Raw genomic sequence first — 14,534 nt, forward strand, 5'->3', positions numbered from 1 at the left:
CAACATAAAGACTACGGTCGAACTAAAAGGCTACGGCCGAATTAACGCGGCTCGGAGACGTCGGACTTCCACCATAAAACTAAAGGCCTTCAAATACTTCGAAAAGAACCGATTAATCAGGCTACCCTCGGCATAAACAAAGGAGCTTCAATAATATCAGCTCCAAACAATAAAAAGGCTTCAAAAATAATCAACCTTCGAGCAAACCTCCCGAGGTATTTAGCTATCGTCATATATCGACTCATAATTGAGGTTCTCGTTTGAGCCGTCGAAGAGTCGGACATACATAAAACATGCCAAGGCATAATTAAAACTTCAAAAGTCTTTGGCCAAAATGAGGGAAAACTATAACCATATTAGAGGTCGCATCGACCCAATCTGAAAAGAGCCTAAGGGCCAATGCGTAAGAGCCTAAGGGACAGCCTAAAGAGCCTAAGGGCCAATATAAGAGCCTAAGGGCCGATCTAAAGAGCCTAAGGGCCAATGTGTTAAAAACTTGAGGGTCGATAGCCTCGGGTCAAAATTTGACTCAAGGATCGAACCCCGAACGGTCAACTATTATCAATCATTCATCGAGCATAAAAACCTAAGGGGTTTATATTATAAGTCTGACATTATTGGATTGGTTATCGACAAGCATCAAAGTTTATTCCTAAAAGGCAAAGGGAAGACAAGAAATGACGAAAAGCAAAGATCCTTATATATAATAAAGGTTCACAAAGACATATTTTCAAGGCTCACACCTGGAGCCCTTACACAAAAAAGGAACAAATAAAAACCTAATCTACCATCTGGTTCACTTGACCGGACCAAGCTCCCTCAGAAGTTGTGCCTTCAACGGCTTGGCCCTCGACCCCTAGAACATCAACGGCCTCCTCCCCCTTGGGGACTTCACCGTTATCTTGATCATCCTCCAAGCTGCTGGCCGAACGACTGGCTGAACCATCATCGGAAGAAAGCACTAGCTGCCGATTCTTCCTCTAGGGCCTTCACCCTCTCGATCTCGGTAGACAAATAGATGCCCCTTGCATGTACATCCTCGAGAGCCTGTCTACGAGATCTTAATCAGGCATGCTCCAGGGCTCGGGTCAGTTCAAGTTCGGCCTCTTCAGATACCTTCTTGGCTCGAGCATTTGCAACCGCAGCATCTTCTCGGTACAAGGATGAGCGTATCGGCTTCGGAATTGGCTGCAGATAACGCGGCAACCGATTCAGCATGAAGATCCTTATACTTACGACTATCCGCCCTTGCATCCTGAAGATGATGCTCAACCGAGGTCAATTTCCCTTGGAGGGTATCTCTCTCAGAGGCTATCTCGTCCACACGCTGCTTGAGTCCGAGAATCTCAATATCCCTGGCTCTGAGCCCCTCCTTCATCAGGACATCTTTCTGTTCAAACTGCAAAAATCAACCCAAAGGTGTTAAATGCTAAAGTCGGACAAGCACGAAAATAAAAACATACAAAGATTGTATGACCTGCTCAGCAAGAGCGGTCCGCTCTCGAGACACCATCTCCAAACGAGCCCGAAGGTCATGAAGTTCTTCCTCCTTTTTTCGTAAAAAGAGCTCTGAGCTCGTCAGCCTCTGATGAGAGCCTCCTACACTCTTCCTCATAGTGGGTTAACTCAGCTTGGGACTTAGCAAATGCCTGATTGTAAAGCACTATAGCCTGAAAGCGTAAAAGTACGAAATCAGGAAGATGAGGATCGGAGCTCAGAGCATAGTCGACAAAAGATTACCTATTTGCCGAGCCTCTAGGCTTCCTCTAAAATAAGCGAGGCGTTAAGCTCGGGGTTTTCTCTGACCCCAGTGAAGAATCCTTCAAACACGTCAATCTCCCCAAGGGACGCCCCCACATCGGAAATCTCTCTATTATGGGCATCTCGTATCTCCCTCAGAGGGAATGCCGGACCCGGCGGAGAAACACCCACATCAATAACTCCAACTGGATCGATCAGGGCCTTCTCTTGCCTTTGGCGAGCCTCAGAACCGGGCTCCCCTAACTCATCTACTGAATGCCCCTTGGATCGGGAAATGTTTTGGCCATCGACTGGCTTAAGGACATCATCTAACCCACCCTCGAGAGCCTCCTCGGTCCGAGGTGGGACAACATCAGCAACTTCTAGTTTATTTACCATCGGCTCGGCAAGGTCCGAAGCAGTCACGCTTCCCCTTTTTCCCGGGCGCTAGCGGGGAGTCATCTTTCTCTTCGCCCCCAGCTCAGGGGCTCTCTGCTACTTCTGAAGTTAAGGCCGCTGAATCGACCTTAGGCTTTTGAACTTTAGCCTTCTTCGGTTTCGTGGACTTAGTCAGTGATTTTCTCTTTCTCTTTTTCTCCTTGGTAGGTTTTGGGGTATCTGCCTCATCGGAGGGGGTTTCCCTCATCAAAGAGGCCTCTCCCAAGCCTGCACAAACACAAAATGTAGGTACAAAAAATGAGAATACAGTCAAGGGGTATCTCCTTTAAAGAGCTCAAGAACGGCAGAAGAAAAACCTCACCATGATTTTTAGCTTCCCATCGGTCCTTGGCCATATCGCGCCACATGCGCTTAGCGTACGAGCAAGTCAAATCGAGCTGGCAAATCTAGCCCGAGAGATCCTTAACCGCACCAGGGTACCACACAACAGCTGCACTATTTAAGGGAGTTAGTTTAAGGGGAAGATGGTCCAAAGGAAAGAGAAAATATATAATTAACATTTTCGCTTACGATTCATATTCCATTCCTCGGGGAATGGCATCCTTTCAACAGGAATTAGATTCGAGGTCCTAACTCGGACAAAGCGGCTCATCCACCATCTGTGCTTGTCTTCGTCGGTGCAAGCAAAGAGAACCTTCGAGGCCCAACGTTGAAGCTTAATCAGACCGCCTAGATAAAGCCGGGGGTTGTACATCCTAATCAGATGGTCAAGGGTAAAAGGCATCCCCTCGACCATGTTTGCAAAGTGCCTAATCATGTAAAAAAATGCGCCAGAATGATGGATGGATTTGGCCGAGTGTCACCCGATATTGTCTGCAGAAATCGAGAATCACGGGGTTTATCAACGGTGAGGATGGTTCTACCGGACCTAAGGTAAAAGGATATGTGTATACACTAAAGACACCGGCTTTATATGTCGTTATGTCTTCTTCCCGAGAAGGAATCTCCACTTGCACCGCCTCTCCCCAGCGGCAATCAGCTTTCACCTTCCCAATGTCAGTTATCAGGCTAATATATCGGGACATGGGTTCGTACCTCCACAGTTTTGAAGAAGTATTGTCAACCTTGAAATCGAAGGATGTTTCACAGGGACCGGGGATGAACTCCTCAAGACGAGGAGGTAATATGGCCTTCCCCTTAGACGAGCGTGAAGATGAAGAAGCTTTAGCATCTTGGGGAATGGTTCTAGAGGTCTTCGCCATTTTTGCTAAAAGATTTCAGGGGAAAAGAAAAAAACTAGATGAGAGACGAACACGAGAAAGAAATAAAAAGAGTTGTTGAAAGTTTGGAGATATGATGAAGAGTAAGGAGTGAAGAACTGGAGTATTTATAGGAGCTAGTAGTGCACGTCGAGGAAAGCCAAAGGATGGCAAACCGTCGTAATCAATTCGACGTTTTTCAAAAGCCGTGCGAACGTGACTTTTGAACATCCCTTTTTGTCACATCAATCGCTTACATGACATAACTGACATAATGAAGGGGGCATTGAAGAGTTAAAGAATTCAAATCGTTCCTTGTTATTTCATTCCAAGAAATGCGAGGACTATCTGTATACGGTCAAAATCAGGGAAGGCCGATTTTAACGCTTCCATAACGTTTCAAGCCCGGCCTCGATGGGCTCGAAGCATAGTCTAAGGCTCGTCCCTGAAGCACTCTCCTCGAGAAGGTATATTGAAGACTCATCACAGTGTACCTCGAGGCAGCATGAAAATCGACGACCGTCATAGAAAGGCAGGAGATTCCTGAGGGCACATGATTAGAACCGACAGAGTCTGTGAGAAATAGTACAAATTCGTACTAGGCCATTATACAGCTACACCAATAGCATTTCCTCATTATTATTAGACATGTACTATGTTGGGATTCCCCCCTCCTATATAAAGGGGACCCTTGTCATTTTGTAACAGAGGAATATGGAATATAATAGAACATTCTTTGCTTTTCTTGCCTAAACGTGCTCAACAATTACTCTACAAATTTATTGCTTGTTCATTTATTATTCACTTATTGTTCTTCATTTATTGCCCATTATTAACCAAAAAGGGCTATCTTCGAGGCCTTCGATATCATTGTTTCTTCATCAATCATCCATTGCTAACTGCCCTAACTAGACCTCGAGGCCCCCCATTCCAGCCAGCTCGAGGCCCCCCGTTCCAGCCAGCTCGAGGCCCAGTCTTGCGATAGCATTGGTTTGCATATCTTATTCTCTTTACTTACACTTAGCATATATTGCCTAACAAATAGTATTGAAATAAATCGCATATTTTTAGAACCACTAAATCAAATATATTTGTTAATACCATTTTCAAGGTAAACACAAATGATCAAAATGATCATAATAAGGAGGCAAGGGATCTAGAAGATCACATGACATAACACTTCATAAAATCTCATGAGAGATTCAGGTACCTGAAATGAATGAAGAGATCTCTATGTTATGTCTTTATGAAAAAAATATTGGAACCGATATAAAATGTTCGTCGACGACATCTATCATAGCGCTAAGTATAGATGAGGATCTTAGTCTGTCGAATACAAAAACAAAAATATTAGCCAAATGGAAGAGAAACAATTCAAGTAGAATTGGTTTCATATGAAAGACATGTAGTTTTGGACCTGCAGTTCAAACACTTGAAAGTATAAGTCAATGGTATGTGCAATCAGTTTTCGATATCTTATATGTCTAGCATGACATGAAAACTTGATGTAAATCTAAAGTCTATTTATATGACTTAACTTATATGACAATCCCCGAAGGATTTAAATTGCTTGAAGAATATACAATTCTTGATCTTGAAGTACCACTTCTTCAGTGCAATTTGTGCACAAATGTATCTTGCTATAACTATAAGCATGATAATATGATAGCAAGAATTTTCAACTCTATGTGAAGATATTGAAATGATAATTCCAACAAGATCATATGAAGACAATACATCTATTAGGGATGATGATTTCAAGGTGAAACAAATTCGTTCAAGTTAATATGGCTGATTTGTTAGTCGAATCTCTACCAACAAAATTTTGAAGATGGTGCACAAGATTGGAATGCAAAGGCTTAAAGATGTGAATTGATGCTCTCATCAGGGGGAGTTAATACGCGTTGCACTCTTTTTCCCTTACAAGGTTTTGTCCCAATGGGTTTTCCTTGCAAGGTTTTTAATGAGGCAACCAAAAGGCGTATTTTTAGATATGTGTACTCTTTTTCCTTTACTAGAATTTTTTTCCACTGAATTTTATTTTAGTTAAGGTTTTAAGGAGTCACATTATCTATTGAATAGACATTCAAGGGGGAGTGTTATAAATAAAATTGTATTTAAGATGAATGTCTATATTTAGAGAGATTTTAAGGCTTGTTACTTGGTGGCTAAGTCACTTTTCCTCTATATATAGAGGGTTCTATTCCATTGTAATTGATCTCAAATCAATAAGAACTCTCTCTCACTACTTTTCTTTGCAATACTATTCTTCTTTTATTGTTTTATAACAAATATAAATATAGCTAAGCATTATAAAAAAATAGCCGGAAAGTTCTGTCACACTTGGAGGCTATATATGACATGCGTGTTGTTCACATGCTATATTTGACCAACCACTTTATAATCGATGAAAACCCACCTTCTTCCTCTGTTTTCTTCTACATAAATTTTTTTTGTTTTGTTTCTGGTAAAAAACTTCCCACCTTATAATATGAGCTCGTTTAAATTACTCAACCACTTTCTCTCTTTGACTCTCCGTTTCGCTTCAATTTTTCTAGCTCCCGTACATCTATTCCATATTGTTTTTCTTCTCCTGAAAAACCAACCTTTTGCTCCTACCAATATCGGTTTTCTCAGCTGGTAAGTTCTTGATTGAATCTTGTCTATTTCATTTCTTGGAATAAAAATGGATCTTTTCATGTGTAGATGAAGGAATTAGATTTGGGTCACCAAGATGGTTCAACCCGGATTCATGTCAAAAATTAAGTTAATGTATAATTTCTTATATACTTAAATATAGCAATTGATAAGCCCCGGGGGTTTATGATGCAACACAATCAAGTATCGCGGATTATAGTCAATCTAGGAGCTAAGCTCGAAGAAGGTGCTAGCTAACCAAGCAAACTTGCGAGAATTTAGCTAAGAAATGTAGAAGAGATTTAGGAAGAGAATTATGATGATCATTCATTGATTTCATTGATTACAATTCACTCAACTATATAGGATTGACTCTAGGAAGATTCTAGACTTAACTAACTATTAACTACTCTTAACTAACTAATAACTAACTTTTGCCATGTCAGCAAAGTTAGTTGATTCCCATTTCTGCTTGCTATTCCCATTTCTGCTCGCTTCCTGCTTCTTCTAACTTGTATCAATACCTCCCCCTAAAGACAATCCTTGACCTCAAGGATTAAAGGTGGGAAACCTGGTTTGAAGCTCATGCAAAAACTCCCAGGTAGCAGCATCAGCTTCCAAGCCCGACCATTTAACCTTCACTTGACACACAGCCTTATTCCCCTTTTTTACCATCCTGCAAGCCAATATCTCTTCTGGTTGAGGACAATGAGGACTAGATAGATGAAGTACAGGAGGATGGTTGATAACATGAGGTACTTCATGACACTTTTTCAAGTGTGAAACATGGAAGGTGGAATGAATAAGGACATCAGCAGGCATGAGCAACCTGTAGGCAACTGTTCCCACCTTTGCAGCAATAGGATAGGGTCCATAATACTTGGCAGCAAGTTTATTGAAAGGTCTGGTGGCTACTGATATCTGCCTATAAGTTTGTAGTTTGAGATACACCCATTCTCCTTCTTCAAATGACCTCTCAGATCTATATTTGTTAGCAGTATCCCTCATTCTCTGCTGAGCTCTAGCCAGATGGAACTTCAACAACTGAATAATAGCTTCTCTTGCTTCTAATGTTCTGTCAACCATTTCTACATCTGTATCACCATTTAGGTAAGGCAAATGAAAAGGAGGTTTCTGACCATATAAGGCTTCATAGGGAGTACATTTAATGGTGGAATGATAGGTGGTATTATACCACCATTCTGCCAAGGAGAGATACTTAGCCCAATCTTTAGGACTATCTGAACAAAAACACCTTAGATATGTCTCTAAGGTTCTATTTACCACCTCTGATTGACCATCTGTCTGAGGGTGATATGCATTAGATCTTTTCAATTGTACACCCTGTAGCGAAAAGAGCTCCTGCCAAAAAGAACTCAGAAATATTGGATCTCTATCACTAGTTATAGTGAGTGGCATTCCATGCAGTTTAAAGACTTGATCAAGGAAACATTGAGCTACAGTTTGAGCACTATAAGGGTGCTGCAAACTTAAAAAATGGTCAGTCTTAGTTAATCTATCCACCACCACCAAAATAACCTCCTTACCCTGTGACTTAGGAAGACCTTCAATAAAATCCATACAAATGTCAGTCCATACTCCTGCGGGAATAGGTAGAGGCTGTATCCATCCAGGTGAAGCAGCAGCATCATACTTATGCCTTTGACACACATCACATCTGTTAATGAAGTCCCTAACATCTGCCACTAAATTTTCCAATAGAATAAGGACTGCAACCTTTTAATAGTAGCATCCATACCAGAATGCCCACCTTGTGTAGTGCTGTGCCACTATGTAATGATGTGCTTCTTCAGTTGCTGATTATTACCAACAACCAATCTGCCCTTCCACCTGAGTTGATTATTGATCCAAGTGTATGACATATGGGGTTGACTCTGCAATTTAGCTATCAGATCTTGCAGATCTTGATCCTCCCTCCATGAAGACTGAATCTGTGTCAAAATAGACTCATGAGGAGTCAATAATGAGGTAGCCAATAACTCAGCATCTGGTTTTCTTGATAAGGCATCTGCAGCTTTATTCTCTGCTCCCTTCTTATATTCAATAGTGAAATCCAAGGCCATCAANTTTTGAAATCAATCACAAGCTGTTCCCTTTGGTTAAGGGATTTGATTCAAACGGGCAAAAATAAATAAGGAAAGGATTCATTTTAAAAATATTTTCTAAATCAGTGTAATAGGGACAAATACACAACAGTTTATTTAATGAAATAGTCTAGTAGCACACGGTTTGGGCAGAACAAGGAAAGACATCAATCAACAGACCAGTAAAAGTCAGGGTTCGAATCTTAGTGTGAATGAATCCAACCAGAAAAGGTGAGAAGGGGTTTAATTTAAAGAAAATCAACAGTACAAAACCTTTTAAAAAAACTCGGAATCAATCACAAGCTGGCCAAAGGCCTTTTGAAAGAAGAGAATTTGTCATATAAAAGCATACAGACATGTGAGACAAGAGAGAGTTGTCGTAAAACTAGCAAGAAATCAGAGTGACCAAGAAGGTTAGGTTCGTAGTCTCAAAATGAGCCTGAAAGAGAGTCAAGGGTTCTGAATGGAACCCTAGACCAAACACAAAGTCAAGCCTGCCAAAAACCCCAAATACTAGGGTTTCTAACTCGAATCAGATGCATAGACGAGAAAACAACAAATAGAACAGGCTCAGTAGTCTCTTTCAGAGACTTATAAGAAAACAAACAGAGAGAGCAGCAAGTTTGAAACACAGGGAATACATTTAGGCAAAACATGGCACTCAAACAAGTTCAGGAGAGAAAAAGCGATACAGGTTTAGGAAAAACAGTAGACGGAACCTGCTTAGAGTTCAAACAAAAGTCAAATAAAGGCAAACAAGGATTAGAAGCTTAGTAAAATACAGTAAAGAAACATACGAGATAGACATGTAAAGCATGCTTATAGAGCCCGGTAGAAGAAAGAACAGAACACAAAAAATAGAAGAACATGCATAATATGGCAAAACATAAGAACATAGGAGCAGACATGCGAGGAAAGAACATAAGAACATGGCATAGACAGATTCACACAAAAAAAGAAGAAGAAGAAAAATCAGAAGTCGTTTTAAGATTTTCCGAAAACCCTAAATTGAAACAGACTAATTTTGAAAAGAAAATTGGGGAAAAGCTTTAAAACATTGAATATAGCACAGATCCACCATAGATCTAAGTAAATAAAAGAGTAAGGAACCTCGAATAGCCTTAGGGTTTCTCTGAAACAATGAGAAGGCTTGGAAGAGGTCTGGTCTTGAGTCAGAGATGGCCATGACTAGGCTTCTAAAGCTCGAATACGTCGGAATAGGGCCGGAGAGGCCAAAGAACACAGATCTGCAGGGGATCTGAACGGACGCCGTCGAGGTCAGACCTCGAAATCTCGAACACCCATGGTTTAGAGGTGAAGGAAGGTGAGCACAGGTCGTCCATGGCCTGAAAAGCCATAGACTCCGGCGAGATAATGGTCGGAGAAGACGAGGGAGGCGATTAGGGTTTGAGTGCTTGAGAGCGTTTGAGAGAGAAGAGAGTTCGAAGGCGGCTGTCGAAGAGAAATGGGTATTAGGGTTAGGTCATGTGGAATTAAAAAGGAAAGAATCATTTGTGGCCGTTGATCAAAAGGATCAACGGCCTGGATTTAAAAGAACCCCGGGCGGGTTTAGCAATTGGGTCAGGGGTCGGGTGAGAAATCAAATTGGGTCGTTTTGATTTGGGGGCGGATTGGGCCAAAATTAAGGCTAAAATTGAAATGGAATTGGGGCTGCAATTGAAACGAAATGCGACTACATTTTAAATAGCCAGTTTTTCCCTTTTATTTTATAAAAATAGTGAATGATTTTTAAAAGAAAATTGAAGATGTCGAACCAATTAATAATACATATGTATTAATTTAAAAATATTAGAACTAATTTTACAATTATAAAACGCTATTAATCGTGAAATAGGCTATAATTGCCTTTATATGCTTAGCTTTAAAAATACCAAACAAATTTGTAAAAATATACAAAAAAATACCTTAATTATATTTGGTGTAAATATGAGAATAAAATAAGTTATTCACAAAAATGATAATTTTGGGAATAATTATTGGATTTTGTACTGTTAAAATAGACAATAAATTGATTTAAAATAAGGAAAAATACCAAAACTCTTGGGATTGCTTATATATGCATGCATATGCTATTTTGAGGATATTTTGAGTATATAAAAATACTTAGGGAAAAATTGGGTATCAACATGGCCTTGCTGCATAAGTACAGCACATATCCCCTTCCCACTAACATCTGTTTCAATAGTAAATGGCTTATTATAGTCTGGCATAGCCAACACAGGAGCTGAAACTAAGGCTTGCTTTAAAGCATTAAAAATAGCAGTAGCCTCATTACTCCACACAAAACTATCTTTTTTCAGCAAATCATGCAAAGGTATGCAAATGGTTCCAAAACCTTGAATGAATCTTCTGTAATAGCCTGCAAGGCCTAAAAATCCTCTCAGTTGTTTAATGTTGACTAGTATAGGCCAATCTTGCACAGCAGCAATCTTCTTAGGATCTGTTGCTACACCTTCAGCACTAATAAAATGGCCAAGATATTCCACCTTAGCTACTCCAAAAAGCACACTTTGACATCTTAGCATACAACTGATGTTGCTTCATCAACTCTAATACAGCCCTTACATGAACTACATGAGTATCTATATCCTTGCTATAGATCAAAATATCATCAAAAAACACCAACACTGATTTCCTTAGTAGAGGCTTGAAAACAGCATTCATCAGACTTTGAAAGGAAGAAGGAGCATTGGTCAAGCCAAATGGCATAACCAAAAATTCATAGTGTCCTTCATGAGTCCTAAAGGCAGTCTTGTTGTATACTCCCTTCAGCCATTCTCAATTGATGATAACCAGCCCTGAGATCTATTCTTGAGAATACCTCAGCACCATGTAATTCATCCAATAGGTCCTCAATCATAGGAATAGGGAACTTATCCTTTATGGTCATTTGATTGAGACTCCTATAGTCAACACAAAGCCTCCAGCTACCATCCTTCTTTCCCACCAAAACTACTGGAGAAGCATAAGGACTACAGCTGTGCTGAATCACCCCTTGATCCAACATCTCTTGTTACCCAACTTCTCAATATGTCCTTTTAATCCCTAGGTTACCTATAAGGTCTCTTATTCACAAGATTGGAAGCTTCCTTAAGAGGAATTCTGTGATCAAAAGAGCCCCTATGAGGTAGTAATGTAGTAGGTGGTTCAAATACCCTATCATACTGTTTAATGAGAGCTGCTAATTCTGGCAATTGATCAGCTCTTGGTATAGCATGTATATTGTGGCAATGAATACCACTAGCCTCACTATCTAAGGACATCATGAAGAATTGAGCTTCATCACTACTCTTCTTGACCAAACTCTTAACCTTGGCAGTCTTAAGTTGGTCATTAGCACCCCTCAAAACATGTTTCTTTCCCTGGTATATGAATTTAATTGTTCTCTTTTTAAAGTCAAACAATATCCTTCCTAAAGTATTCAACCATTGAACTCCCAATACAATATCTATATTGCCCAATGGTAGTAATAAAAAGTCAGAGGAGAAGGCGGTACCTTGCAGTAACCATTTCATATCCTTACAAACTGAAGCAGTCTGCACCTTCCTACCATCTGCAACACTAACAGATTGTCTTTGAATTGAACAAGCTTTGCAGCCCAATTTAGCAGCTACTAATTCATCAATAAAGTTGTGAGTACTCCCAGTGTCTATCAACACCTGCAATGGTCTTTTCTCATGGTAACCAGTGACTCTTATGGTCTGATACCCTGCTGCACTTGTAAAGGCTTGCAGTGATATAGCCATAAACTCATTTGAGTCTACCATATCTCCAGTTGTCATCTCTACCTCATCCACCTCTAACTCTTCACCTTCTATCACTTCTAATAAGTACAATTGCTTGTTGTTCTTACACTTGTGTCCTGGTATATACTTTTCATCACAAAAGAAACATAGACCCTTGGATCTTTTATCATTCATTTCAGCTGCAGTCAACCTCATCCCATAAGGTCTGTTGTTTTTTGTAAAGTTAGGTTCAAAAGGCTTTTTGATAGTGGAGTTTGGTATTTGGCTCTTTGGGTTATACTGGAGTTTATTGTTATTGGGATTAGGCAAAAGGCCAGAACTGTTACTCAACCTAGGCTTAAATCCCCATGATTCAGCTTGAGCTTCAAACACTTCTTCTTGTAACCTAGCAATCTTATAAGCTTGTAACAAGGTTCTGGGGGATTGAATTCTAACAAATTTGTTCAATTCTGGTTTTAAGCCTCCAAGGAAACAACTGATTGCATTTTCATTGGACAAATTAACACCAGTTAAAAGTCTATCAAATTCTGCCTGGTAATCCCTAACATTACCAGTTTGTTGCAGATTTTTCAATGCCTCCATGTGATCTTCGAATCCATCTCCAAACCTTTCATTCAATGCCAACACATACTCATCCAAGTGGGATCTAGCACAAAAATCCTAGATCTCATGAATGATCTATGCCAAGCAATGGCCTCTCCATCAAAATGGATAGAAGATACCTTAACTCTTTGATCAAAAGCAACTTCATCCATAAAGAAGAATTGATCGATCTTATACAACCAATTTTTTAAATCTATTCCAGCAAATCGAAGGAATTCTAGTTTAGAATATCGAGTGAGATGGTTGCTACTATGATTCATACCTTGCTGAACTTCTCTGCCTCTGCCTTCTTGTTGAGGATCCATCGATCCAATTCTGATATTTGATGATTCAGCTCTCATCGTTTCCTTTTCCTTTCCCTTCTGATTCATCATTCCCATGGATTCCTTCAACTCCAGTAGCTCCTTATCAGTCTGCACATTGTGCTCACCGATAACCATCATCCCATCCATCAATTTCTGCAACTGCTCGTTAATGGCAGTTAGTTTTTCATCCAATTCCTCCATGTTTTTCTCTGAATTTTTGCTTCGCGTCATGAATCCAATTGCCAAGGATCGTGAGCTCTGATACCAATTGATGCAACACAATCAAGTATCGCGGATTATAGTCAATCTAGGAGCTAAGCTCGAAGAAGGTGCTAGCTAACCAAGCAAACTTGCGAGAATTTAGCTAAGAAATGTAGAAGAGATTTAGGAAGAGAATTATGATGATCATTCATTGATTTCATTGATTACAATTCACTCAACTATATAGGATTGACTCTAGGAAGATTCTAGACTTAACTAACTTTTAACTACTCCTAACTAACTAATAACTAACTTTTGCCATGTCAGCAAAGTTAGTTGATTCCCATTTCTGCTTGCTATTCCCATTTCTGCTCGCTTCCTGCTTCTTCTAACTTGTATCAGTTTAGCTCAATTGACAAAGGTTGAGGGACTTGTGTCTTAGGTCACAAGTTCGAGGGCTACTCCAGTATTTAATTGGAGAAGGTTAGAGTGGCGGGCCCATCATCCTGAGTTAAAAAAACACAATTAATAGGACTTTTCCTAACTGTTGTATCGCTTAAGAGTAATAAAAAGGAGTAAAAAGAGTAGCCGTTGCAATTAAGATTTTGTTCCCGAAAAGTATTGGAACAATCTTCTGTAACAAGTATGATTTTAGACTGTGAATTTTCGATGTAATTCGTGTTTTATATACATGTGATTACGTTATAGACTAGCGAAAAAAATTGGTGTGATTCCCGTGAACTGTGTTCTTGATTTATTGTTGTCTTTCAGTTGGCATTTTGAGGGGTGAGAAATGATTTCAGTATGGAAACTTGAATTTTGGGAAGCTGCTGTTTGGATTCAATGTCTGAATTTGAATTTGTTGACATTGTCTGATTGACTAATTTTGCTTACTAGTAAATTGTAATGAAATGCCAATCTCCGGTGAGCTTAACTAATAGTGAAATGCAGAAAAGATGGAAGAAGAGGTAAAGAGAAAGAGAGAAGACAGAGATAAAGGATAAGATTAATTCTCATTCAACATACTGATTGTTATTTGCATCTGTAACAAATATCTGCAAATTAATTCTCATTCAACATACTGATTGCTATTTGCATCTGTAACAAATATCTGCATTCTTGGAGTACCATTTGTATTGTTTGCTGAATATTACACGCGGCGTACTCTATTGAGATTCCCTTGGATGTTACACTTTCTTCTATTCTTTTTCGCTTCAAAAAGTTAGAGATGACTGATAGTGTTATTAAAAGTCATATAAAGAGATGAAGTGATGCGAAAAGAGGGGTTATAGCTTCATGGTTGAAGCCATGCCCTTTAGAAAAATTTGTGCTTCAAACAATGACGCACAAAGTGATCCCAATGGGAAGGCATTGATTCTTTGGATCTCAAATTTTGAAGAGTTGGATCAAAATATCTATTGGATACCATAATTAGTTATTTTAATTACTATTTGATTATTATAGTACTAAATTCCTAAGTTGCTCAGACTCGGGTTAGGTATCCGATACGGATGCAGA

At 39.6% G+C, this 14,534-nt stretch overlaps 1 protein-coding gene across 1 annotated transcript; it reads right to left on the reverse strand.

The window, feature by feature from the left end:
- LOC109235985 lies at window positions 11,212-13,046 on the reverse strand. Its single transcript, XM_019402225.1, has 2 exons — window positions 12,630-13,046; window positions 11,212-12,567 (listed from the first exon to the last, which is right to left on the reverse strand). The coding sequence occupies exons 1-2, from the start codon at window positions 13,044-13,046 to the stop codon at window positions 11,212-11,214; spliced, it is 1,773 nt and encodes a 590-aa protein (XP_019257770.1).

This window comes from Nicotiana attenuata, chromosome 12 (genome assembly GCF_001879085.1).
Source record: "Nicotiana attenuata strain UT chromosome 12, NIATTr2, whole genome shotgun sequence".
NCBI classification, from domain to species: Eukaryota; Viridiplantae; Streptophyta; class Magnoliopsida; order Solanales; family Solanaceae; genus Nicotiana; species Nicotiana attenuata.

What these genes read in the sequence shown, in the direction of transcription:
- LOC109235985 (XM_019402225.1), bottom strand. Translation starts at nt 13,046, where the DNA reads ATGACGCGAAGCAAAAATTCAGAGAAAAACATGGAGGAATTGGATGAA. An exon ending in CTTTTGATCAAAGAGTTAAG is followed by an intron (nt 12,568 to 12,629) that starts GTATCTTCTATC and finishes CATGAGATCTAG; the next exon opens with GATTTTTGTGCTAGATCCCA.